Below are 27,818 nucleotides of genomic sequence, written 5' to 3'. Positions count from 1 at the left end.
CTACTTTAAGAAACATTGTGGGGCTGATTTTCCTGTATCTGGGCTTATTTGATCCCCTTGGCACAGTGCATACAGCAAAATTGGAAGGGAAACAGCGCACTCCCATAAGGAATTTTCCAACCATTTAAATCAATAGGTGGAGAATCATTTGGGCTCCCTCATGGGCATGTGTTCCTCTTCGCCCGACTTTCCTCTATGCACTACACTCAGGCAATAAGCCTAGACACAGGAACAGGAAAAACGGGCCCATTAAATTCCTTCACCTATTATCCCCAAAGACGTGATTGTCATTATTATCTCTATGAGAACACCTTGGTATGAAATGTTTTTTTTTTGCAGAAAGAAATGGATATAAACCTTCAGGAAAAATGCCACATTGATCCAGTAACTTTCCAGCTGTCTCCAAGCACCTCATTACACCAGGTAAATGAATAAAGGGATGGGGTGGACTAGGTGGACAATGGTTGTGATACTCAGTATCAAGATATATGCATGTTCAGATTTTAATTATATTAATTCTGGGGGAAAGTCAAAGTTTAACCCTAATTTTTAGCACTATTAATAGAAAAAAGAAAGACAGATTAATCTAATATCTGATCATATTTCTCATAAATATATCTCAAAGCACTTCACGTGTAAACAGTGACAGTTACGTAGGCACACAGCAAGATCCCATAAGCAGCAATTAGACAAATAATCAGTTTATCTATTTTGGGTAGTGTGGGTCGAGGGAGGAATATTGGCCAGGAGAACTTTGTCCTCTTCACATGGTGCCATGGGATTTTTATCACCGCTTGAACAGGTAGACAGGACATCAACTTAGTGTCTCAGCTGTAGAACAGTACCTTAGTACTGCACTAGGTTGTCTGTCTAGATCTTGCACACAAGTCCTGGAGTGGTGTTTTAATCTGCAACTTTCTGACTCAGAGGCACGAGTGCTGCCAACTGAATGAAGCTGATGATATAGCTTGTGGAGTTTACATAAATCCTCTAGAAGTCATATGGGGTGAGGAATGCTGCAAAATGCTATGGCAGAGGGTTAAGTGCTTTGAGCCTGTTGTCTGACATTTCCACCCAAGGAACTGTGAGCCATCTGATATTTCACAATGCTGCAAGCAAGTCCAAAGAGCAAAACAACATTTCAATGTAAGAAGCTGAGTGTTAGTGTGAGATCATAGGAGCTGCCTGACATTTTCTGAATTTTTTATAAATACATATCAAGATAAACAATATCAGCGCTGGGGAATGGAATACTTTCTTCCATTTTCTGGAACCCAGTGCCAACATCAAGCAGTCTCAGGTCAGATATAGCTTGGGTTAGATACAAAGTAATGTTCCCCTACTCTGACCTAACAGCATGCATTAATGCATCAGTGTAAATTTTCATGCCAGCCACTGCAGCCTCTTTGAGTAAGATTTCCAGTGTAACGCTGATTGGTGCTGAAGTATAGGAAGTTTCATGGTGTGGATCTGTGACCACTACCAACTTAGTTAAAACTGCCAAGACTCATTCCAAATAAGATCCTTACTGCTAGCAGAGAGAAGTAAGATTTGCATCTCATCAGTCACAGCAGGATTATAACCTAGAACAAAGGTGAAAAGACATAAAAGCTAGATTTTCTGATCGGCGTTACATTAATGACGTATTAATCCATATTAATTTTGAAGGGGTTAATGTTGACATTAAAATAACACCAATTGAAAAATCCACGATAGTGTGTTAACTAAATATATTATTACTCAATTCTTTTGCCTGATATCTTCACTTAGGCAGACTAGAGTGAGATGCAAGTCATGAGAGCTACTGGATAACTAATCCTATTGACAACCCAGAAGAACTAAGGTATAAGAGTTAGTTGCACTTATGACAGTGGATTGTGGGACTCGGAATTAGGGATCATTGATGTGAATATGGATTCAGTTATTAACCCAGTGATCTTCAGCAATGTGATCATTTCAACTGTGAGTGTAATTCAGTTTCCTGACTCTTCAAGTCAGTACTTTCTCCAAGCCAACTTCCAGAATGTGTCATTGGAATTCACTGTTTAAACAAAACGAACAACAGACAGACAGAAATAAAGAGGATCAGGATTTGAGTCCCAGCGGCTGTCTGTCTGACACTCAAATCCAGGAATATATGAGATGCCCGACTGCTTCGTGGAAATGTAAGCATGAATTCCAATTCCTGATCTGTCTCACCATTTAAATCCCAGCAGTTCTGCTTCACAGTGCTGTGGGCAAAGGGACTGGATGCCAGGTCTCTTGACATTTCAGTTCAGCAGCGCGTGAGTGACCTGATTGCCACACAATGCTGCAGGCATGAGCTCAAAGCCCAGAGCTCCTAACATTTCAATCCAGCAGACTATGAGTAACCTGGCCATTTTGGAATACTGCTGATACAAGTTCAAAATTCAGATGAAGTTTAAAATGGAACTATGGTATCAGGTAAAGAAAAGTAAAAAGTTGGAGATAAAAAGCAGCTTTTAAAAAAAAATCTACTTGTTTTGATAATTCTAGTCACAGCCCTTTCCCCCCCCACCAGAGCGTAGGCCCTGATATTAGAGTAGAGGTGGGATGGCAACGGGGGTGGGGGGGGGGGGAATGGGCACATGGGTAGCCCAAGCAATAAAAAATGTCCATTTCCCACGCAACCGCGATTCAATCGGTGCCACTTAATGTGGCTTCCGGGTTTGCCGTCTGAAAGCTGCGCAGCGGGCAGACTGCGCACCCGCATCACAGACTGTCAGCTGGAGGAGCTCTATCTAAAGGGCCATTGCTCCAATGGCTTTTCCTGGAGCAAACACCCACAGAGCACAATGGAGCAGCACATGGGCAAGGCTGCTACAAGATTCAACGATGCCTCACTCCAGTTGCTACTGGATGGGATGAGGAGGAGGAGGGATTTGTTTTACCCGGCGGACGGGAGGAGGTGGCCTGCCTCTGCCACCAAGAAGGCCTGGCTCGAGGTGGCAGAGGAGGTCACCAGCAGCAGCAACATCTCGTGCTCATGGATCCAATGCAGGATAACTAGGTCAGTCAAAGTGAGCACACGTACTCATTCTCCTACATTCCGTCTTCCACATCACCGCCCCCACCCCCAACTCATTCTGCACTACCAACACTACTCTATCATATCACTCCCCACACCCACTTAAGGCTCATTCTCAACTTACCTGCACTTCCTCACCTCCCCATTACTCACCCCACCACTACCATTCAATCCAATCCTCATCCAATCTCATGGCTCTGTCTCATACTCACCCTCTGATGCATCTCTTTCACAGTCAGCCTCACCCAAACCAATGCATTCATCGGTTGGCCACTTCACCATCACTCATTCACATGTTTGTTCTTTCTCCCCTTCTAGAAGAAGAGAGCACAAAATGCTTGGGAGAGGGTGAGGACCGGGGGGGGGGGGGGGGGGGGGCGGCAACAAATAACTGCCCTTACAGACGCAGAGCAGGAGGCTCTGGAGCTCAGCCAAACCCTCGAGTGCCTGTCCGTCGGGGACACTGAGACTGGCACCCCACAAACGTCTGGTGACACAACTTATCAATTCAAACTGTGTGTGATGAATGTTGTTAACGTGCCTTGCCATCTTCAGCACCTCAGTATGCTCATCGCAACATGACACATCTGTGATCATGCTTAATATTGCCTTCTGTTCTCTCACAGGGCCTTCAGTGACCGCTGTGATGGCAGAGGGCGATTCCTCAGAGGATCTGCCGGCCTCTGAGGGTGCACTGTCACATCTCAGCGAGCCATCCACCAGCGCAGATACTCACACCTCACTGGGTCCTAGTCCTCAGTTAGTTGGGTTGGCACTTGGTGAGGTACCACACACATGTGAGCACGAGCAGACACTGGTGGTAGGGGCAGCTGCGGAGAGTCCAAGTCGGTGAGAGCACTCCTCTCCAGGCTCTGCTCAGCTGGACGCAGATGCGGAACCCTGGGGGCCATCCTTTAAAAGGAGAATGATCGAGGGACAGCAGCACATTTGCGAGGTACTGGAACAGGTGCCACGCGCAGTCTCCACAATAGTGCAGAGGATGGAGGAGTCCAACTCCTGCATGAGTGGAATGGTGGCACAGGTACATGAGCAACTCTCTGAGATAGTGTCACAGGTAAGTGCGGGAATGTCTCCGATGGAGAGAAGACTAGCCTCCATTGAGCTTCAAGCACGGCTCACAAATGAGTCCTTTCAGGCCATAAAAACGGCCTTTTGGACTCAGGGTGAGAAACATTCTGCCGCCTTAAACAGGCAGACAGAACCTTTACAACTGGGCTTCCAAGGCATCATACATGTCCTTCAAACTGTTCTCCAGCAGGGTGGTAGGAGTGATGTGGGCCTGGTCCAGGAGAGGGATGATGGCGAAAGGGGACGTGGAAGTGGGGACGCCACTCAAAGCGCTCCCATGTCTCACCCGTTGCCCCCCCTCTCAACCAGTACCCGCAATGCTGCCTCCTCTCCAGTGGACGAGTCTACCCCTGCACAGGCAGAGGTGAAGCAGTCTTTGGAGGGGACCTCACAAGCTCCAAAACCCAGAGGGCGTAGCCCCAAAGCATCTAAGCAGTCAGGGCATGAACAAAAGCAACCTGCCACTACTTCTGCTGCAGCCACAAGCAATGCACCATATAGACATAGTCAGAAGAGAAAGGCAAAGGTTTTGTGAGCACGAAGGGTATGCACAAGGATGTTTGACAGATTGTCATGTTTTTCATTTATATTTAGTTTTTGTTAAAGTGACATTAAATTTTTTGATTGTCACCATGGCTGCCACGTCTTGCCCATTCTTGACTGGCTTTTGTGATAGAGCCCTTTCATGAGGATCACCATGAACGGCGACACATGATGCCACTCATTGGGTCACTTTACAGTGGGTGTATGTGTAGTTGCAGGACTGTTTTGTGCAGGGAGGGGTGAGCGGCCTGGTGTGGGCACTGCTCGTTCTAGGTGGTGTGACGACTGGACTGTTCCCACTTTCTGATGTTAGGAGAACTGTTCACATATCAGTGACCCCCTGGCCTCATGAGCAGCCAGGTGAGCCGCTGCTCTGCCCATGGCTTCCTCCTGCTCCTCCATGTGGGTGGCTGATGTGGATGGGGCCTCCTCAAGCCCTCTGTGCTCTTGTGCAGGTGCCTGTGGTGCAGCACTGTGCTGTGGAGCTGCAAGTAGCGGAAGTGCACGCCGTGCCTGGCGAGGCTGGTGATGTTGCTCATCCTCGGATGTAGTGGTGAATGCAGCCATGGTGCTCCCCCATCCTGATGGTGTGAACTTGAGGGGGTCTGAAAAGCTGTTAAATATGTGTGAACAGAAGAATTGTGAGTCTAAAGCAAGAATTTTCAGTGAAAATACAAAGATCTTGCAGCCAAAAGTTTGTGTGAAAGAACTGAATTCCTTGCTGCAAGAATTCACCCTTTCTCCCCATCTGTCAAACAAGCATTTGAATGTCCCACTGGCTGCTGACTGAAATACGTCTGGCAGAATGTGGAGTGTTTCCCACAGCATGGGAAACACTCTGGGGATGTTTCAAAATTGGACCCCTGCCTTAATGTGGACAAAATTAAGTACTTTAAGTATCTAAATAAGTGTCTTAGCTATCATCCCGCCAGCTTTAATTGCCGGTGGGACTTCCTCATTCAGGAGGCGTGCGCGCACCCAGATGCATCAATGGGGAACCCCTAAATCTGCGGGTTGGAGCCAGGTTTCGAACCCGCTCAGGATTTCCATGATTTTCGGAGCCCCCCCCCCCACCCCCTCGTAACCAATGCACCCACTACTTCACTGGAAAATCGAGCCCATAGAGTCTGGTCTTAGGCTCCTCTTCTGGCTCAGTGAGTAGATTTACCTTGTGGTAGAGACCAGGAAGGTCCCAGATTCAGTACCTGATCTACGCTGATTTAGACGATTTCAGCCAGAGAAATTGCGAGGGTGCTAGAAATAGTCTCAGGAGTCCCTGGCCTAGGGAGTGGAAAAGTCAGCCAGAGATCATCATTGAGCATTCAGTGATAACTCTCCAATGCCCCTACTGGTGAGGACAGATTATGATCTGAAGTATAGCCTACCAACATTCACTGTCTAAATTCATATGAAGAATGGCCTCACATGAAGAAAGAAATGGATGGTTACCAGTGCCTGTGGAACTGTACTCTATGATGCTCAGCTAAAAACACATACCCTCTAAGATATAATATGGTATGGCTGATTCCATGATCCAGGGCTCCGAGCCAGGAATGGTCCTTGACAATGAGACCATTTCGGGAAATTGTGGGTGTGCAGTCCATGTTTTGATACCTATTTTCTGTCTACTAGGGACATGGATTGTGGAATCACCCCCTATGACCCCAAATAGTAGTTTGTTCACCTTTGTTTGAAATGTTGTTAGTGCAGTAAACAACAATAGTCTAAGGCTCTAGCCATTCTCCCTCTGCTGAAAACAAATGGCAAATGTTCAAAGATTGTAATTTAGACTCAGTACCCCAGAGCTAGTCTGTCTCATTCAGAATGAGAGTCACTAGTTTTGTTGTAATTCAATCTCACTGTAAACAAAAACTCAGTTGCTTGGGCAAGATTCTATGACAGCTACTATCACTCATGCTGATAATAATGATTCTTAACAGTGTTAGTTTGTGGCACAAAATGAACATGCATTGTTAAAAAGAAACAAGAAATCAAAACTCCACAATTCCATTTAAGACCCTATGTTGTCATGGATAAAAGTCTTATGCTGTTAAATTTACATTTTTGTCATGAAGTTTGAGAATGGCAGCCAAAACCAACGTCACCACAATCCTTTTTTAATCAATTAATGGTGCATCCACATGATAGGGAACCACCATCAATGGTGACACATCATAAGCCATTTTTGGTGCTGCTGATGGGCCGGGGCAGAGGTGTTGAGACAAATTGCTTATACACTGTCAAATACTGTTTTGCAGCTTAGCTCAGTTGGTTGCCCACTTGTCTCGGAGTAGATAGTAGGGTGTTTGAGAACACAATTGAAGTTGACACTCTAGTGCAGTACTGAAGGATTGCTGGAGCATTGTTGGAGCTGCTGTCCTTTAGATGAGATAAGGCACTATCTACCTGTTCAGGTGGCATTATTTGAAGAAGAGCAACGTGTTTTCCTGGCATCCTGGCTAGCCTTCCCCACTCAATCAACACCACCAAAAAATGATTAACTGATCATTTATCTCATTGCTGTTTGTGGGCTATTCTTGGTGCAGAATGGTTGCTGCATTTGTCTACAAATAACTGTCACTCCACTTTATAAGTAATTCATTGTGCGAAGTACTTTCAGACATACTGATGTGATAAATGCAAGTTATTACTGTTAGTGACAACACAGAGATAGTGCCATTCAATAATGTGTTAAATAGTTTGCAATCAGTCAACCGTTTCTATCTCTGAACTGCCAGGCAGCACCTGCAGGAATAATAAATTGGAATTGCAGTGAAATTGTTTTGAGAAATATCATTAAAAAGTGTAATTTATTTTCAGGCCCACAAACTCTTCGATCTTCTTGTCCTTCAGCACGTGTTTGTTAGCTCTGCAGGGAAGGTGGTTGGTTTTGTAACCAGGAATGAGGTAAGACATAAATAGAAATAATAGTCTGGGACTACATTAGGAAAAAAGATAATCATATATTAATTCAAAATATTTAGCACCAATTTTATTCTTGTGTGCAGACTGGTATGGGTGCAGACATGGGCAGGGAGCATTAAGCTTTAGAACACCGATTTGCATAAACATGGCTGCATGGGGAGGGGTGAGATGCTTGTAAGTAGATTAACGCAGTACACACCAAAAAACAAGTGAACTTGCTCCAATGTAGCTTGCACATTTCCTAGTGTAGACCATAATCTGAATTATGGCCATCAGAACGGGGGTATTTGAGAACAGGTGCTGTAAGATGTGGTAACAATTTGCTAACAATTTAATAGACAGTGGGTTAGTGTTTTAATTGATTTAACAGACTCAATTTGCACACACACCAGTAGTGTCTGTGAGACTAGAACAGCAGGCAAAATTATTGATCTAATAAACAAATTGATTTTTCTGTTTTTGGTTGTTACACATGTCAGATAGTTCAACAGGTTTATAAATATGCTTTTACCGGTTTATCCATTGTTTGTGGTATACACTAAGCACCAAGGATTGTTCTGTTGCATGCAAAGCTTTCTTTTTCATTGCTCCACATATCCTTAAGAGTATAAGTAAGCATGACTGACTTTGGAGAAACCACATTCTGAGCACGCATATGAAGAAACTTTATGGATATGTGGTGCTGTACATGACCTGCTACTATGTTATATAAAGCCCCAGGACCTGTGCCATTCTGCTGGCTTTCTCCAGCTAAAGGTTTATTTGTATCTTGTGTCAAGACTTCACAAAGTCTCTACAGCAGTAGTTTATATCAAACAGACAGTAGACTATCAAATATTCTGATATCTAAACTAGCCAGGACCTGGTACTTTATACAACACAGGAGTAGGAGATCATATTAAACACCATCAATTCCATATCATAACAGCATTTTCCTTGGTATATCAGCATCCTTTATGGTGTTCGCTTGAGATTGTGATATTGCTTGTAAATTGAGATCAACTACTGAGTAGTACTGTATGTTATTGGTTGTGCTGTGGGCTACAGTAACTAATACCTCTGTGCTCTTTATCAGCTGAAGAAAGTGATTGAAGACCTGGCCAATGGTCGCATCCCAGTCAAGCTGTAAATATTACAGAAGAGGAAATATGTGTCATTTTATGTGTCATTGTGCAGACTCACTCGTATTTTCTTTTTACCATGATATGTCACATCATAAGCTCCTGCACCAATATCAGCAAACACATTAAGGTTTGTGTGTCGTCACAATGCACTTAAAATAAGCCCCCTACATTCCAAAATATTTTACGAAAGCTGAAATTCCTACGGCAAATTGTTTGTGATCCATTTTATCGTGAACTATATAACTATATAAAATGTTTTTAAAAATTAAATAATAAGAAACAGATGGGTCACTTACTCTGATTCCTGCTTGGGGAGACTGTAATAATTGAATTGTAAGATGAAATCTCGTATTGTATTGTTCTCTTAAGAAATATCTGCTGTATAAAGGAAGGGGCATTTTGGAGTGACTTATGAAAAATGCACTGTATACTGGAGAAGTCAGAAGTGTTCAAGAAATTATGTTCTACCCTGGCCCAAGCAAAAAGGGACCGTGTGACTGTTTCACCCACTGTTATCCAAGTTATTTCATCCTCCACCACAAGAGCAAGAACTCGAGATGGGTTTGTAAATTAGTGGAAAGGCATCACCACTAACATTTGGCTGAGAGAGATCATAACCAGGGGATATATCCTTCAGAGTGTCATCTAATATTCGTGAAATTTCACCCAAAGCTTGTTAAGTATGGTACTACACAGTGTAAGATTCACAGGCTATAATGTCAGTACCATGTATTCAGGATAGGAGCAACTTCAGGATAGGAGCAACCCAAGGGTGGTGGGTGTATGGAATTCGCTGCCTGAATTGGTGGTAGAGGCAGGGACCCTCAACTCTTTTAAAAAGTACCTGGACCTGCACCTAAAGCGCTGTAAGCTGCAGGACTACGGACCGGGTGCTGGAAGGTGGGATTGGAATGGGCACCTGGTTGTTCTTTGAGCCAGCGCAGACACGATGGGCTGAATGGCCCCTTTCTGTGCTGTATCTTTTCTATGGTTCTTTCTATGGTTCTATTCTTAATACAATATGAGGGGCGTGCAGAGGGGATAGTCACAACATATTTTAAAACTTAAAACAAAAATATTTGATAATCACTGTGTCAGTTTCCCTTCGGGCAGTGTTTCCCAGAGACTGACTGCACCCATCATTCTTAAGCATGCTATTTCCATGTAGTCATCGCAAATGTCACAAAAGCTCATACACTTTCAAATAGTGATCATTGCTATCAATACAAGGTGCTGGCCTTTAGTCTTACGCCACAAGAGTTTGCACCATGTGTCTGGCTGTGGTTACTGTGTACATGTACCTTAGCATAGGTATATTTATATGATGCAATTTCATGTTTCAAAATGTTTCAGCTACTTGAAAAATATTTTCCAACCCAATCTCACCTTTTCCTATAGTATTCACATCTGAGATTGTTCACAGAATTTTACGGCAGAAGACAAATACTGTAATAATATAAGAAATAGAGTAACACATTTAAATGATTTTTAATTTTTTGCTTAAATGTTAATCCAAGTACATTTCACAACAAAGACAGAATAGTGGATCACAGCCGTCTGTCAGACATTTACCACGTACCCACGTGAACTCCTACTTAAGACAACCGCGTGACCGAGGGAGAACTAACAATGCACTCATTAAGGTATGGGATGACTAATACCTGAGGGGACAAAATGAGTTTCAGTAAAAGATCTAAAGAAATGATATCAATGTAACCTTTTATCTTCAGTGTTCAACAAGTGGGCTGTGCCAAGGTTAGAGATAGTTATAGTGTCAAGTATATAACAGGAGACTCTATTTTAAGGTTGATTCCTGTCTTCTAAAAGGAGAAGCTCTTTATTACAGCAATGTTATACTTGACCAAAAGTCTCTGTTGTAGCTAAGACATACCTGACTTTTTCTTTCAAGTTTTCTCCCCATCTCTCCTGAGGGTGCTGACTCCTGCAGGGGTGCAATTCCATGGGTACTGTTTGTCCTCCAGTACCTTGCCCAACTGATCATTCCTTATGTGTGAGGCTAGACATTTACACCGTTTCCCTGCAGGTTCTGCCAATTTCCTGCAGGGAATTTCAAGGCTTGGGTGAAGGGTATCGTAGCTGAGCCCAATTCTTTTTTCACCTAACATCCAGCAGGGATCACTGGATAGTGATGAAGAGCAGGAACCATAGCTGATTTTGTGTCTCCTGCCTAACTCTGGACAATGAGGCCAATTGTAGGGTCCTATTTTTCAGTCATCCCACACCTAAATGAACGCGCGCGCACACACACACACACACACACACACACAAAGTTAAAATGGAATAAAACTATGTAGATTCAGCTTTCATTTCATGTTTGGCAAAGGAAGCAGTAAGTACCCTTGTCCAAGAATACAGCCTCTGACCTTAATTTTCTTGTTCTGTCTAATTATAAAATACATCATCTTCGATGAGTGAACTGTTGTTGCTGGAGTGTGAATGGTGCTGGTGACTGCCAGTGCTCTGTTGCAGTGTTCTGTGCAATTCCACTCCACAGGAAGTGGCTTCTGGAAGAGACAAGTAGTTAGGAGCATCTTGAGTCAGTAAGATTCCTGCGAGAGCTGCGTTGTGGGAAGGACGTAGAGTAGCCATATCTATTTGCACTGGTTCGCCAGTTGGGCTGGCTACATGTGACAAGACAGGAGTTACGACAGTGCAAGGACCGTCGACATTCAAAGAGTAAAAGCCTTGTGATCCACTGGGAGAGTGATCTTCAAGGTAAATTTCTTCTGTATCTAGAAAAAGAAAACTTGTATTAAACTAGTATTACTTTCCAAAGGTTTATAAATGAGGACCTCATCGAGTACTGGCCTGCATATGAAACTTTGAAATATTCACAAATATTTTGCGGTTACCGTCCCCACCGCTTATAGCGGGCACGCCAGTGTTAACGTGATTTGCTCGCTATACGTGATGGACGGTAAAACCAAAATGATAAATAACTAACAGATTTTTTAAAAAGCAGGAACTCTCACTTAGCAATTGCCTCCCCTAATTGCTAGCAGTTGCATCCAGAATCTCATCACTATAGGAATCACACTTTAACTAGGTGCAAACAGCTGATTGAAATTGCTTGAAGACCCAACTTTGCCTGAAATCAGCACAGCCTTTTAAATCGGTAAATACAAGTAAGTACTTATTGAACTGCCCCAAATAGTCAGCGGGCTTAATACGTTACAAGTGGCATCTTTGTAATTGACTTCTATGATAATGACAAATGGTTAGTACTATTTGCCCGATATCGGTGGCTGCTCGAGATAATCGTGGACGGTGTAAGTGGTGGGGACCGTATTTGTAAAAAGGATTAGAATGTGCAAAGTCTCCAGATCTTTAAAAACAATTTGGTGCAATTTTTTAGGCGCCAGCTGCATTCAGGGAAGCCCAATTTCGTGACGGGGGCCTCAAACAGGCATAAAGCCCCCAATTTACATTTGCAAAGAACCATAATGCCGTATTCAGGCGTGGGCCCTGGACGCCTATACTGGAGCATTTACTAATACAGCACACGCCGTCTGCCATATTGGGCAAGGCGTTAACGAATTTCTAGTCCAAGTATTTCTCAAATCATTAAGATTGTTTTTTATAATTGTATATAAAGACTGTTCTGCAATGTTGTGCTGTTTGTGATCAGTGGGAAATTGAATTTGGGCATCATTATCATTACAGCTTAATCATAGACTCTTATTCGTTCTGCTCCCACCGCACACTGGAACTATAGCTTAGATTGATAGATTCATATGCTGAGATTACACATGAAATTGTCATGACATTGCAGATAGGTGGTGCTGCACATGATCTTCTACTCTTGGGTTTATTAAGCCCAATGATCTGTGTCATTTGCCAGGTTGTTTTAACCTGAACATAAATTGAATCTAACCATTTGCTACTAATCCCCCAAAAGACGCAATCCTGCAAGACTTGCAGGATGGATGGGTGGAATTGTGATGTGTGAAATATGCATGTTAATGGAAGAATGAAGACCATCCTACCAGGTACATAATCCATCTTTCTGTTCCATTCTTCATACTCCACACACTATAACAGCCCATAAATGTATTACACATTTAGGAGGAGAAGTTGCCCAAGGCCAGGTGCCTCCTCGCATAAGGAAGGAAAAATCAGATTATGGAATCTCCACTGGGCTACTGTTGAGTGCCTTCTGATGGTCAGGCACAAATCTTGTTGGCAAGCTGCATGCCCACTTTGATTGTAGGGGCTGTATGGCAATCAGTAGCCTGTTGGGCGTTTTCATCCAAACCTACCTCATAATATTTGCACTACAATTGATAGATGAATAATAAATATACAGAATAATAAATCTTTGACCTACTGAGATAGTTAACTGTGTTGCTTGGACTATTGCCACCAACCACCTCTTCAGTGTCCAGAGAGGACCAAGCACTCAGTGTTGCTTCAGTAATGGCAAACTGTTCAGCAACACCTGTTAACAAAATAGATTGAATTAGCCAATGAATGCTAAAGAATATGATTAAAAAGAGTATCAGCAATAAGCCCAATAAGTGGCAGGAACCAGGCCTATTTTAATTGGACCAATAGGGGTGACACAGTGTCACTGAACAAAAATCAGTACCACAAGTGTCCCCTCAATCTGATACGGTTAATAAAATAATCTAACCCGAGATCTAATCAAACTGAAAGAAGTGTAACATGAAACTAAATCAGGATCTTGTTGTTATGGTCAATTATACAATCAATGTCCTGGGGTACCCACTGGTTGGGGAAGGCAAGAACCAGGTATTAGCCTTTTGGAGCTTTGATCTTGAAATTTGTGGCCCTCCTGTTTGGAAATGCAAGTCTGCACCTGATGTTGAACTTTTGAGCCAAGTCTGATGTTCTACTTTAAGGGTAGAAATTACTATCAGTGATTCCTTACCAAAACCCCTTAGATTTGCTACCTCTCCATATTTTCAAAAGCCGTCTCAAAACCTCTCTCTTCAGACACCCCTTTGGTTACCTTCTGTACCTCCTCCCAATTGTTGCTTGCTGTAAGTTCTTCTCCACCCTGCAAAGTGCCTTGGAAAATTTTGTTATATTATGGGGGTGACTTTCTGCTTTATGCACTTGGCGCATGCAGAGAATACACCAGGGAATTTCATACCCCAGCGCATGAATTTTCATCCATTAAAATCATGGATTAGTGAAGGACAATTTCTTGATATGTGTCTCCGGCATACAGTGGGCGCACCGAAACAGAATATCTCCCCTGATATAAGTGCAAGTTGTTACTGTTGTTGCTTACTCATCAGGTTTCACTAGGGGGAGCCAATGGATCATCTACTGTCTGTTGACACTTCAAATTGCTAGCTACACCCCTGAGCCCAATTTATAAAAACCTTGGAGCAATGCCACAGAGACCCAATAGTTGTTTGTAGAAAAGAAGTACCATCTAAGTATGCTTCAGAGTATCTTGAGTGGGACCATTATCCAGCACAACTCCACTCCCATCCATCTTACCTGCTGCAAAGCGAGCTTCTTTCAGTTCATCAGTGAGATTTGAGTAATTGTCTTCATCCATCGGACATGCGTTACATCCTCTACGCTGGGCACCCCAACCCTTCCATTCAATTATATGAGCCACTCGCCCACGTGCCATAGCTGTTGGCTTAGTAATGTGATCTTTTACTGTCTGAACCAGACCTGCAATAGAAAATCAAAGACACTCATGGTAAAGTCACACTTTACTACCATGGTAAAACAGATCCATATTTTCCGTTATATACTTGCAAAAGTAACTATCTACAATTTAAATGGTGGGTATTATAAATGAGATTTAAAGATAGGACTCCTGACACAGTCCACAATCCCCTCCATCACAGCCGCTTCAATCACAGCCCCTCCATTACAGTCTCCTCCATTTGCCATCCCCTCTGTTTACTGTCCCCTTTGTTTACTGTCACCCTCGTTAATGAAACAAATAGGTAATTTTTCCATTTAACCCTTTTTTTTGCATTAGTATTTTTGAGGCAAAAGTAATGTTAGCCATCAAAGGGTTAATTTTCTTTGTGCTTACCGTACAGGAAGTCCATGGGGATAGCAGTAGGAGTCAAACTTACAACAGAAAAAGACTTGCAGTTATATAGCACCTTATCATGTTGTGGTTCTTCCAACAGAAATGGTGTTAAGACATTACCTCCCTCAGTACTGCACTGAAGTGTTGGCCTAGATTTTGTGCTTAAATCAGGAGTAGGGTTTGAACCCACAACCTGCTGACATTGGAAATCATAGTTTGAAAATTGTGTGCTGCATGCATCTGATATGTACTGCCCTCGCACAAGTCTCCTCGCCATTGTGCAAAGTTGAAAAAGTACCCTTGAAATGCCATGTTCAAGTTTAAGTGGAGATATTTTGCTCTCAGGCAGAAATGATACTAAATGCAAATAGCCTAGATCACGTGGACTTGTGTCACCCCAAAAATGTATTAAGAGGATCCATTTCTTACTGAACTCTAGTAACATGGCGATTGATGATTTATTTCCACTGGGCTGTTTCCAGTGCCCGGTGTGAATTTGGGCTCCATCGTCACTGGGATACTGGACAAGCGGGCTGAGTACAATGAGATTTGGACACAGGCCTGAATCTCTGGGCCCAACCAGGGCATTGAACATTTAGAGAAGAGAGGAGCATTTTTATAAATTTGGGTTTCAAATTCGTACCTGATTTAGGAAAAGCTTGCATCGGACCGTGAGGGACTCTGACACATCTCTCCCTATTGGGCCATAAGGGAATTGGATACATCCCCGTGCTGAACAGTTACATATATAAAACAAAACAAAAAAGACGCAGGTATAACGCACCAAACCCAGTCCTAAAATTAAAACTCTTCACATTATTGGTGCTGTACACACTGATTACTGAATTTCATGGCACTTGCAACCGTAGATGGTCAGTAAGGAGATTGTATTTGGCTTGTAATTGCCTGCTGGATACCTTCCTCCTTCTATATTTGTGGTGGAGATTTAAAAAGGCCTCGGTTAAGCTGCAAGTCGTCCCAAATCTGCTAGCTGTTTCAAATTGATTACCAATTCATTTAAGATGAGTCACAGTTGATTATTCTTCAGTTGAGAAAATCTGGTGCTCCAGGAGGTGACCCTCATTCTCGACATAGTATAGGAATCTTCAACAGAGGCATGTGAGATTCAAAGCCAGACTTAAGGAATTGCAAGTCATTCTCCTGATTCCAGTGCTCTATGATGCAGTGTATACGCCTCACAGTTCACCGTTCATCCCCCAATCTCACACAAAGCTGCACCCTGACTGGAACAGCGTTTCTTTTCCTCCTCCAACTATCCACCTATGGTTTAAGTTTTAATATATACGATGACCGTGTTTAATATCATCGATCAGAACCACAGCTGAACACTTTGAGAATTAAATCACTTTCATTTAACTTCCCGTGGATTCCAGTGCTGCCTTGCAGGTTTCACTAGCAGCATACTCAACGCTGGCAAGCTCCAATGAGTCATAATTTCAGCATATTAAATCTATGAAACTCCTGCTTCAGAGGACCTGAGTGGCTCAGTGGGTTTGTCCATGGTCCTTTCACCTCAACATTCTGCATTAAGTGAACAGACCTCAAACGGGCCAATTGTAAACTACACGGATAACTGTTGACTGTCATTCATGTGATTGTTTGAAAATGATGGTGATGATAACATAAGAAATAGGAGCAGAAGTAGGCCATACGGCCCCTCGAGCCTGCTCCACCATTCAGTAAGATCATGGCTAATCTTCGACCTCACCTTCACTTTCCCGCCTGATCCCCATACCTCTTGATTCCCTTAGAGTCCAAAAATCTATCGATCTCAGTCTTGAATATACTCAATGACTGAGCAACCACAACCCTCTAGGGCAGAGAATTCTAAAGATTCACAACCCTCTGAATGAAGAAATTCCTCCTCATCTCAGTCCTAAATGGCCGACCCCTTATCCTGATACTATGCCCCCTAGTCTAGACTCTCCAGCCAGGGGAAACAGCTTCTCAGCATCTGCCCTGTCAAGATCACCTCTCATTCTTCTAAGCCCCAGATAGTATAGGCCCATTCTACTCAATCTCTCCTCATAGGACAACCCTCTCATCCCAGGAATTAATCTAGTGAACCTTCGTTGCACCCTCTCTAAGGCAAGTATATCCTTTCTTAGGTAAGGAGACCAAAACTGTACAGAGTGCTCCAGGTGTGGCTTCCCTAAAGCCCTGTACAAATGCAGCAAGACTTCCTTACTGTTGTACTCCAACCCCCTTGGAATAAAGGCCAACATACCACTTGCCTTCCTAATTGCTTGCTGTACCTGCATGTTAACTTTCTGTGTTCCGTGTACAAGGATACCTAAATCTCTCTGAACACCAAAGTGATTGGAAGTCCTGTCTTGGTTAGCTGGGCATGTAATTACTGCGTGTATGCTTCTCCCCCTAACCCGATTACTCCCGAGACAGTGTTTGTAATTAAAGGCCAGGTGTATCTAAAGATTGATTTGCAACTGACATCAATCCTGCCAATTTCATGTTAGTTTGTTTCAGGCATTCAGATTTCCAAAACTCTCCATATGAGAGTTTATAAAAATCAGGGTTATAAAATATTTTTCATCCAGGCAGATTTTTTGAAAGATCAGAGAAGGATTTCCTTTGTGCATTGGGTGTAGCAAAAATCTTTATTAATGTATTTACAGTTTTGCTACACATAGTGAGGTGAGGAAATCATCCCCATTACTGCTGTTGTAAGCTGCATTTAACATAATCTTGCCCCCCTCCCCCTGTAACTGCAGACATCTGCAGTAGTTCTCTGAGTTTGGACTCTGCATTCACTCCCACTCAATGGATTATCTGCACTCATCACAGCTAATGTAATGCTACTTCATTGCCTTGTTTCTCAAATCCATGTTTTGTGCTATCTTCACTCTTTCAAACGAGTTTTATTCATTTCATTCTTTTTGTTATTTTACGTTAGAAACACACAAGACAGCCTCAATGTTACTTAATTCTACATGTCTGCCTTTCCTCAATAAGTCATTTGGTACGGCAATTTGTAACAAAGCGCACAGACCAGAAGATTCCAGGTTTGCTTCCTGGTCTGTGCGGAGCTGGGAGATCACGGCCAGAGCAGCTGAGGTGTCACAACTGGCCTCGGTGCCTGGACTAGGGAGGGTAAAAAAAAATCAGCCAGGGTTCTCACTTCTGATCATTGTTCATTGAATCCTGCTAGAAAGGGCATGGGTGTGAATGTTGGGTGAGAATAGGATCATGCTCAGCTGTAATGCCACCTATGATTGAACAACCTGCCACAGACATTGTCTAGATTCATACATGAGCGACGGTCACTTGGATGATGTATTAGAAGGCAATTGGCCCCTGTGCAGTTGTACCTCAGCAAGAGTCAGCACCTTCAGGAGACGAGGAAGAGAAGTGTTTACGCCAGATCGCACCCCTTTTTTGCCCTGAGGAAAATTGTATGTGGGCGCATGGTACATCCACCCATTAATAGGCGGGTGCATGCAAATACAGGAGTTATGATATACTTTGTTATTCCCACATTTATGCCCTTAGCTTTGCTGGACTGAAGGGATGCCTGTGGGTCCCTGGGCATCAGAGGCAGCTAAGTTGTTGAAGGCCATTGGTTTCCCCATTGCAATGGATCACAGACCATCAACCACAGTGGGCTAACTGGCCTATTGGAAAAAGCTGGTACATTTTTTGGACCATTTCTTTCACTTCTGTGGGCCAGCACGTTCATGCTGTGGCCAGCCCCCTCTCTAATTTCCTGAGGTGAGCACTCAGTTGCACCAATACTGGTGCATGCACCTCTCCACTTTATGTAAATACCATGACCCCAGTAATTCCAACAGGATCAGGGGTGCCTGGGATCAGCAGGTGAAAGTCCCAACCTAGCATGGGCTTGATGGCTCTGTAGGCCTTGAAGAAATTTGGGGCCCTAGTTTGTGGTAAAGATGATGCAAGGAATAAACTACTTGCAGACAAAGTAACAACCAACAAGGTAAAGGCTGAGTTGAAGGCTTCAGGATCTTTTCTGCCCAGGAGTGCTTATAAATAATTTCTATTAACTTACCAACCAGCGATGACCTTGCAAGTGCAGTGATGTCGTAGCCATTCAGAGTCTGCTTAGAGCCAGAAAAAATTCCATTTGAGCTTCCAAAACAGTTCTAAACCCCAAAGGAAAGGAGAATTTAAAAAAATAGTCAAAATAATCAATTATATTTTAGTTAAAAAATGAGATACAAAAGTGTATAATAATGTCATTTAAGACAGATTACTAATGGGCTAATACAGTGAGGCATTACCCCAAACGTATGCACACACTCTAATATATCACACCCCTCGCAATACACACTACATCATTATGATATAGCCTGTCTTTAAGATGTAGCATGATTTTTAATACAACTTCGCTTAGAACCCAGGCAGACAGCCTTTATGAATTGTGGGATATCGCAGAGGTGCGATGTGGAAATTTTGGGTATGTCAGGACTGTGGACTGAAAGAGCTCAGAATTGGTTTATTTCCTGCAAATATCTCCCTTTTTCTTCCCTTCTCTGGCTGGGCTATGATTCCAAAGGAGCTGGCATCTCTCCTGTACTTCATGGATTCTTCAAGTCTGACCCTAAATGGGTTGTGTGACCAAGACTGTTTGACAGAAGAGGACATCACAGCTGAGCCCAGTTCTGTTCTCACTCTACACTCACACATGTCCTTTCAAGCAGGTGTCACTGGATAGCAATCAGGACTAGGAATCCTGCCTGATTTTTTTTTATTCGTTCATAGGATATGGGCATCGCTGGCGAGGCAGCATTTATTGCCCATATCTAATTGCCCTTGAGAAGGTGGTGGTGAGCCGCCTTCTTGAACCTCTGCAGTCCACGTGGTGAAGGTTCTCCCACAGTGCTGTTAGGGAGGGAGTTCCAGGATTTTGACCCAGTGACACTGAAGGAACGGCGATATATTTCCAAGTCGGGATGATGTGTGACTTGGAGGGGAACGTGCAGGTGGTGTTGTTCCCATGTGCCTGCAGCCCTTGTCCTTCCAGGTGGTAGAGGTCGTGGGTTTGGGAGGTGCTGTCGAAGGAGCCTTGGCGAGTTGCTGCAGTGCATCCTGTGGATGGTACGCACTGCAGCCACAGTGCGCTGGTGGTGAAGGGTGTGAATGTTTAGGGTGGTGGATGGGGTGCCAATCAGGTGGGCTGCTTTGCCCTGGATGGTGTCGAGCTTCTTGAGTGTTGTTGGAGCTGCACTCATCCAGGCAAGTGGAGAGTATTCCATCACACTCCTGACTTGTGCCTTGTAGATGGTGGAAAGGCTTTGGGGAGTCAGGAGATGAGTCACTCGCCGCAGAATACCCAGCCTCTGACCTGCTCTTGTAGCCACATTATTTACGTGGCTGGTCCAGTTAAGTTTCTGGTCAATGGTGAGCCCCAGGATGTTGATGGTGGGGGATTCGGCGATGGTAATGCTGTTGTATGTCAAGGAGAGATAGTTAGACTCTCTCTTGTTGGAGATGGTCATTGCCTGGCACTTGTCTGGCGCGAATGTTACTTGCCACTTATCCGCCCAAGCCTGGATGTTGTCCAGGTTTTGCTGCATGCGGGCACGGACTGCTTCATTATCTGAGGGGTTGTGAATGGAACTGAACACTGTGCAATCATCAGCGAACATCCCCATTTCTGACCTTATGATGGAGGGAAGGTCATTGATGAAGCAGCTGAAGATGGTTGGGTCTAGGACACTGCCCTGAGGAACCCCTGGTTTGCTCTGGGATAATGAGGTCAATTGTAGCATCCCTTGCTGAGTGAGATCAGCTCTCCCATCCTCACTGCAGGCTCAACAAGGTCTCCTACTGTATTCCAGTACATTAGTACTATAATTACTATTACTTTATAACTATGGAATTCCTCACCTCCATCAGTCTTCCCTTTCTTCTAAAATCTACAGGCTTTTAAACAAAGAAAGAAAGACTTGCATTTATATGGTGCCTTTCACGATCTCAGGACGTCCCAAAGAGCTTTACAGCTAATTAAATAATTTTTAAAAAGAATATTCTCATTGTTGCAATGCAGAAACACGGCAGCTAATTTGCTCACAGCAAGGTCCCACAAACAGCAATGTGATAATTACCAGATAATCTGTTTTTTAGTGGTGATGTTTGAGGGATTAATATTGGCCAGGATTCCGGGGAGAACTCCACTGGTCTTCTTCACATAGTGCCATGTAATCTTCTGCGTCCGCCTGAGAGGATTTAACATCTCATCTGAAAGACGGCACTTCTGACAGTGCAGCATCCCCTAAGTACGGCACTGGAGTGTCAGCCTAGATTTTGTGCTCAAGTCTCTGGAGTGGGACTTGAACCCACAGCCTTCTGACTCAGAGGCGCAAGTGCTACCTCTGAACGATAGCTGACACCTGGCAAAGCTTAAGCTTAGCGTCATCTAACCACTACTCATTGGTTTATCTTGTTTTCCCTCCTCTTATCTACCTTGGAAGTGTCCCATACTCTAGGTCTTGGCACTTCACCTAAGTTCCTGAATAAGTAAAAGCACAAACTAGAACTGAACCTGGGAACCTGTATAGCTTTGTACCACACCGGACAGTGCATTTAGAATCAGGTTTGTTCCTTTTCTCCAAATGCAGTCCTGTGTTTAACCATGTTTAGGTGGTGGGTTGTTGCACAGTATCATGCAATGAAGAAGATACTGACCTGTATGATGGGGTCCCAGCAGAAATCCATCCTGTCTTGCTGAAACATAATCCATCAAAAAAAAATTAACAGTGGAATTATAGTTTCATTTCTGATTTCCTTTTTCCAATTTCCACTCCTCTCCACCATGCTGACTCTTGCTGAGGTACAATTCCACTAGCATCAGAAGCTCTGTCTACCTCAGACAAGTAGCCATTTTTAACATGTGAGCCTAGACAGTGGATGTCGGCAGGATATTTAGCCATCATGGCTGAGCTCAGTGCTTTCTTACCCATATCCACACACTCACATTTTTTGCCAGGAGTCACTGGTTAGCAATTAGGAGCAAGAGCCCTGGCTGTCCAGGGGTGCTGAAGCTATTGTAGTATCCAATTTGCTGTCCCAGCTAAGACTGAAAAACAGCACGGACTGGTGGTTGAACTTCGCCTTCTTGGTTCGTATAATTGAATCCTATTTTTACAAATGTAGACAAATTTCAGAAATGATAAAACAAGCTTTGAATTGCCAACATTTTCAGAATAATGTAAATATTTCATGACTTATATTTAGGCAGGCCGGGAAATTCCTCAGAGCTGCTCCCGTTCCGCCAAAGTTACTTTGATGGAGGCATGGCAGAGACCCTGTTTACGCGCCTAATTGGGGTTTCCGTTTCACTTCCAGCAAAGTAACACTGGCGGAGCAAGAGCAGCTCTGGGGAATTTCCCAGTTTGTGTCTTCAACAAAGCAAAACGTCGCAATGGATTTCAAAATTGGAGGCGGGAGCCTGAGCCGAAGTGGGAGGGAAATCAGGGAGGTGGCTGAAGGCACTGTCGAAGAGGTAGGTTTTAAGAAAGCTTTTGAAGATGGGGAAAGATGTTGCAAGGTGATGGGGTTTAGAGAGAGAGTTCCAGATGTAAGGGTAAGATAGCTGAAGGCACGGCCAACAACAGTAGACCAGAGGTAGGAGAGACTGTGCAGTAAGCCAAAGATGGAAGTCCACAGAGTGTGAGTAGGTATACAGGACTGGAGCAGGTAGCAGAGGTAGTGTGAAGCAAGGCCATGCAAAGATTTTTAGATGAGGACAAGGATTTTGAACCTAATGGGTTGGGAAGCCAATGTAGGCCAGTAAGGACAGGGTAATTTGTAAATGGAATTTTGTATGGGATTAGATGCGGGCAGAGTTCTGGATGAAATGAAATTTATGGAGGCTGTAGCTCGAGTGGTTGGTGAGGAGGATGTTTGTAAAGTTGAGTCTGGAGGTGACAAAGGCATTAATGAGGGTTCCAACGGCAGTGGGGATGAAATAGGGTTGGAAATGTTCAATAATTCAGGTGTGAAAGTTGGCATATTTGATAGACTAAATGCGGCGTTTGTAGTTCAGTTCAGGGTGTAGTAAGACAACCAGATTGTGCACCGTGTTGAGTTTAAACAGGCATCCAGGAATGGGGATAGGATTGGGGCCAATAAGCAGAGTTTCTAGCTGGCCCCAAACAAGATTGCTTTGGTTTTGCTAATAGTGAACTGCAAAAAGTTCTAGCTCATCTACAACTTGATGTTGCACAGGCAGAACAGCAACAATTGTGAAATCAAGGGTGGTGATGGAGAAGTAAAGCTGGGTGTAGTCAGCAGACACGTGAAGACTGATCCCATTCTTACAGACAATGTTGCTGAGAGGTGAAGCCACTATAGGAGAGGTGCAAGCTCCATTGGAATAGGAAAGAATGGAACCAAATGAGAATAATGCCATGGAAGTGGAGCACAGAGAAGAGGTAGTCGAGGACAAAGGATGGCTGATTGTGTTGAAAGCTTCTGAGAGGTTGAAGAGGACAATAATGCACCATAGTCACAAACACGCAGATTGTTGGTGACTTTGACCAGGGAGGTTTCAGTGCTGTTGGCTGGACAGAAGGACTGACTTAAAAACAGAAAATGCTGGAAAAGCTCAGCAAGTGAGGCAGCATCTATGGAGAAAGAAACAGAGTTAAAGTTTCAGGTCAAAGACCTTCTGTCAGAACTGGAAGATGTTCCAAATAGAGAGTTGAGTAGCAACTTCAGAGGAAGGGCATTTTGTAGATGGGGCTATAGTTAGGATGGCGGGTTAAGGGTAGTTTTTTTGTTGTTGTTTTTAATTGGTTATTTTATGAGATCTGCTCTTGTGGTGTTCCCAAGTGTAGTGATGTCACAGGGGATGGACCATTACCTTGCAGACTTCATGGTCTTCAGCAGTTGGAGGAGGTTCTCTCTGCTCCTGAGCAACTGTGTTACTCATAATCTGAGGGGCATCGCTGGCTCTTGTGGGGTCTTCACAAGCATTTGTGAGAATTTCTGAAGAGATGAAATAATTAAAAATATTGATAGAAGAGCAAGCAATGTATGCACCAGTGATAAATAATGAATGTTACAATAAACAATTTATAATCTGAAAATCTGAAACACAATCATTCTCTAGCCTCTAGTTGCTCCCTGTCCCAATCCCATTCCCCTATTTTTTATCAATATGTTGGTCAGTGATGCTTTGAAATTTTCTCTCTTGTTTCTAAGCTCCAAATACACCATCCTACGAATCTTTTCCATCCTTGCTGTGTTGAAATAAAGGCTCTATACACCTACTCCCACTCATTTATTCCCAGGACCTCGAAACTGTAGAACTCCTCACAGTCTTCCCATCCTTCCAGAATCTATAGGCTTTTAAAACTAAAGTGTGGGGTCACCTAATCACCACTTCCTGATTTACTTCATCTTCTCTCCTGCTCTTTTCAATCTTAGATGCCGTCCATCACTATAGACTGTGGCCCTTCACATTGGTTTCTTAATTTAAAAAACCATCACTGGCATTTGTCCTGGTCAGTGACCTGCAGTATTGCAGCTATGGCATTGTGTATCGAGCATCATCTTGCACTCAGTTGTATTTCCCGCCCATGTCCAATTTCACCCCTAAAATCTTCTATAGTCCACCATTTTTTGGTAACCTTCTGCCTCCTCACTCACTCTCACTCACCCTCTCTTCCTTTGCTCTTGTCATTCACTCTCTCCCTCAGTTCACTCAGCCTCTTACTGTCATTCTATTTAATCACACCCCATTCCTCTCTCCACTCACTTTCCTCTCCTTCACTCTCCTTCCTTCCTTCATTTTCCTCATTCACTCACTCTCCAAGTCCCTCTCTGCCAGTCTCACTCCTCACTCATTCTTCTCTCTCGTCTCACTCTCTTCCCTCCTTCCTTCACTCCCTCACTCACTTCCCTGCCCTTCACTATCTCCACCTTCACTCTCTTCCCTCCCTCTCTCCTTCACTCACTCACTCACTCTCCCTGCCCTTCACTATCTCCACCTTCACTCTCTTCCCTCTCTCCCTCACTCACTCTCCCTGCCCTTCACTATCTCTACCTTCACTCTCTTCCCTCTCTCTCTCCTTCACTCACTCACTCACTCTCCCTGCCCTTCACTATCTCTACCTTCACTCTGTTCTCTCCCTCTCTCCTTCACTCACTCACTCACTTTCCCTGCCCTTCACTAACTCCACCTTCACTCTCTCCACCTTCACTCTCTTCCCTCTCTCCTTCACTCACTCACTCACTCTCCCAGCCCTTCACTATCTCCACCTTCGCTCTCTTCCCTCCCTCCTTCACTCACTCACTCACTCCCCCTGCCCTTCACTATCTCCACCTTCACTCTCTTCCCTCTCTCCTTCACTCACTCACTCCCCCTGCCCTTCACTATCTCCACCTTCACTCTCTTCAACTTGTTACTGGGTCATTGCAGCTGCAGATTGATTTTCTCTGATGTCTTTGCATACTGAACTTCTCTCTTTCCTTTCCCAGCCCTCTGATTGCCATGTGAGTGGACCAGTAATACAGAGGCCTGGACTAATAATCAAGAGAACGTGAGTTCAAGCCCCACCGTGGCAGTTTGACAATTTGAATTCAGTTTTGAAAATCTGGAAAGAAAGTGCTGGAATCAGTAAAATTGATCATGAAGCTGGTCAGATTGTCGTATAAACCCAACTGGTTCACCAATGTCCTTTAGTGAAGGAAACCTACCGTCCTTACCTGTTCTGGCCTACGTGTGACTGTAGTCCCACACCAATGTAATTGACTCTTAACTCTGCCAAGCCACTCAGTTGTATCAAACTGCTACATTCAGGACAACTAGGGATGGGCAATAAATGCCGGCCTTGACAGTGACGTCCACATCCCAAGAAAGATTTTTTTTTAAAGAACTGGTGATGGTGACCACAGACTCCTTCCCTTTACTCTTTGTCATGAATCCCCATTTGATTGAATTCTCAAGGATGACAATAGACTTCTCAGCATTGCGCATCACTCAACCACAATTACAGGAGATGAAATTACCGCAGATTTAAAAAGCCAAACACAGAAAATGCGGCTGTGCAATTCTAGAATATTCCAACAAACCTGTACTGAATGTAGTATTAGGCACCCTTGTATTTGTGCTCAGTGCAGCACTCTCGTACAAAGACCTGATACTGGCAGCGAGGTCCTGTTCCATTGGTACGTGTAACCATAGCAACAACAAACCAGATTGATTTAATTCACCATGTAGCACAGTCTCCTTGCAATTCCAGGGCAGCTATTTAGCAGCACAACTAAAGGGGAGGAATATAACCAGACAGCAAGGGGTTCAGTCTGATTTGGGAATAAATGGTTATTTGTCATAATCTAGACTCACCTCTAGAGATGCAGCAACCCATACTGAGCAACGGAGGGAGAAACACAGACTATCCTCTGCTATCTTTAAAAAGATGCACCATATCTTTTTTATGATTATAGAGTCTTCCTGAGAGTACCTGAACACACTGCTTGCAGAGGCAGCTGGTATTGACGTCTGTGATTTGAATCTCAGAGCTCCTGGTCTGCACTTCTGAGCTGTACTGAAACCAGAGAAACAAACACACAGGGACAGGGACACCGAGCTGTCAGTCACGCTGCATCTAGGCATTAACTCTTTCACCACCAGGCCCTTAGTTGTATTGATTACCATGTTGACTGGACTATAACATGTTGTAGCACATACATTCCAACAGGTGCCCTGGCAAGGCTGGCAGGGTGATGGTGATTTGAGTGGCAGAACCTAACCGACATAATCTAAAAACTTGTCTTAATCTTGTGGGTGAAGGAACCATTACTCTGCACAGCATGTCACTTGCCTCACTAAAATATTATCTCACCAGTTTCATCTTATCATTGATGTCACATCAACTAGTTCAAAATGATGAAGTGTCCAGACAGAGTAGATAGAGAGGAACTGTTCCCATTGGCGGAAGGGTCAAGAACCAGAGGACATAGATTTAAGGTGATTGGCAAAAGAACCAAAGGTGACATGAGGAAAAACTTCTTTACACAGCGAGTGGTTAGGATCTGGAATGCACTGCCAGAGGGGGTGGTGGAGGCAGATTCAATCATGACTTTCAAAAGGGAACTGGATAAGTACTTGAAAGGAAAACATTTGCAGGGCTACGGGGATAGGGCGGGGGAGTGGAACTAGCTGGATTGCTCTTGCGTAGAGCTGGCACGGATTCAATGGGCCGAATGGCCTCCTTCCATGCTGTAACCTTTCTATGATCCAATGATTCTATGGATGTTATATCAACTCATTAAATGAATGGACATTGAATTAACCAATCACGAGCATTAAAACAACCAAGTGTGCACATTACATTAGAATGAGGGAAGAAACTATCTGCCCTTTTCATTGCATCTTTCTCTCTGTCTGACTGTCTCAGGCTCAATAAAGCAAAGGTGAGACAATTAGTTTCATTCAAAATTCAACTTTTTTCTGAAAATTGAACTAACATTAAATGAAGAAAATATCCCTCTCTCTCCCTCTTCCTCTCCCTCTCTCCCCCTCTCTCTCCCTCTGCCTCTCTCCCTCTCTCCCCCTCTCTCTCCCTCCGCCTCTCTCCCCCTCGCTCTCCCTCTGCCTCTCTCCTTCTCACCCCCTCTCTCTCTCTGCGCCTCTCTCCCTCTCTGCCCCTCTACCTTTCTCTCCTTCATCCTCTCTCCCTCTCTGTCTGACCCCAGACTCTCTCTCTCTTTGACCTCAGTCTCTTTCTCTCTCCCTTGGCCTATTAAACTGTATAAAGTTTGTAGAATACAAAAGATAGCCACAACAAGTGTATAATTAGAACACTGTCATTATTTCTCACTCTTTCACAAACACACAAAGCCCCTCTGTTTTAAAAAAATACTTAATATAAATTTTACCTCAATGTTTGCTTTCGAAATTTGTCCATTTGTTTCTCAAAATGATTTGAAAAAAGCTATTGAGCTAGAAGCTGAAGAGAAGTATTCCATCAATTCCTGGCGATCGATCACTTTCCCTAAGGGGCCCACTTGCTCTATTGGGAGCAGATGA

General features: G+C 43.8%; 2 protein-coding genes across 3 annotated transcripts in view; one reads left to right on the top strand and one right to left on the bottom strand.

The window, feature by feature from the left end:
- clcnk (chloride channel K) overlaps positions 1-9,014 on the top strand; it is a 45,395-nt gene extending 36,381 nt beyond the window's left edge. For both annotated transcript variants that reach the window (XM_067970528.1, XM_067970527.1), the window contains 3 exons: positions 340-423; positions 7,502-7,588; positions 8,682-9,014. In XM_067970528.1, the coding sequence (XP_067826629.1) occupies positions 340-423; positions 7,502-7,588; positions 8,682-8,735 (225 nt within the window). In that variant the 3' untranslated portion in view covers positions 8,736-9,014. The remainder of the gene's footprint in view (positions 1-339; positions 424-7,501; positions 7,589-8,681) is intronic.
- Positions 9,015-10,249: 1,235 nt separating this feature from the next.
- fam131c (family with sequence similarity 131 member C) lies at positions 10,250-25,952 on the bottom strand. The gene is made up of 7 exons (XM_067970054.1): positions 25,859-25,952; positions 23,646-23,770; positions 21,467-21,505; positions 18,828-18,921; positions 14,224-14,406; positions 13,079-13,189; positions 10,250-11,483 (listed from the first exon to the last, which is right to left on the bottom strand). Exons 1-7 carry the CDS (start codon positions 25,950-25,952, stop codon positions 11,134-11,136), a joined length of 996 nt encoding a protein of 331 aa, XP_067826155.1. The 3' UTR covers positions 10,250-11,133.
- Between the last annotated feature and the right edge of the window lie 1,866 nt (positions 25,953-27,818).

Source organism: Heptranchias perlo, chromosome 32, assembly GCF_035084215.1.
Source record: "Heptranchias perlo isolate sHepPer1 chromosome 32, sHepPer1.hap1, whole genome shotgun sequence".
NCBI lineage: Eukaryota > Metazoa > Chordata > Chondrichthyes > Hexanchiformes > Hexanchidae > Heptranchias > Heptranchias perlo.
This window is presented reverse-complemented; position numbering and strand designations above follow the sequence as displayed.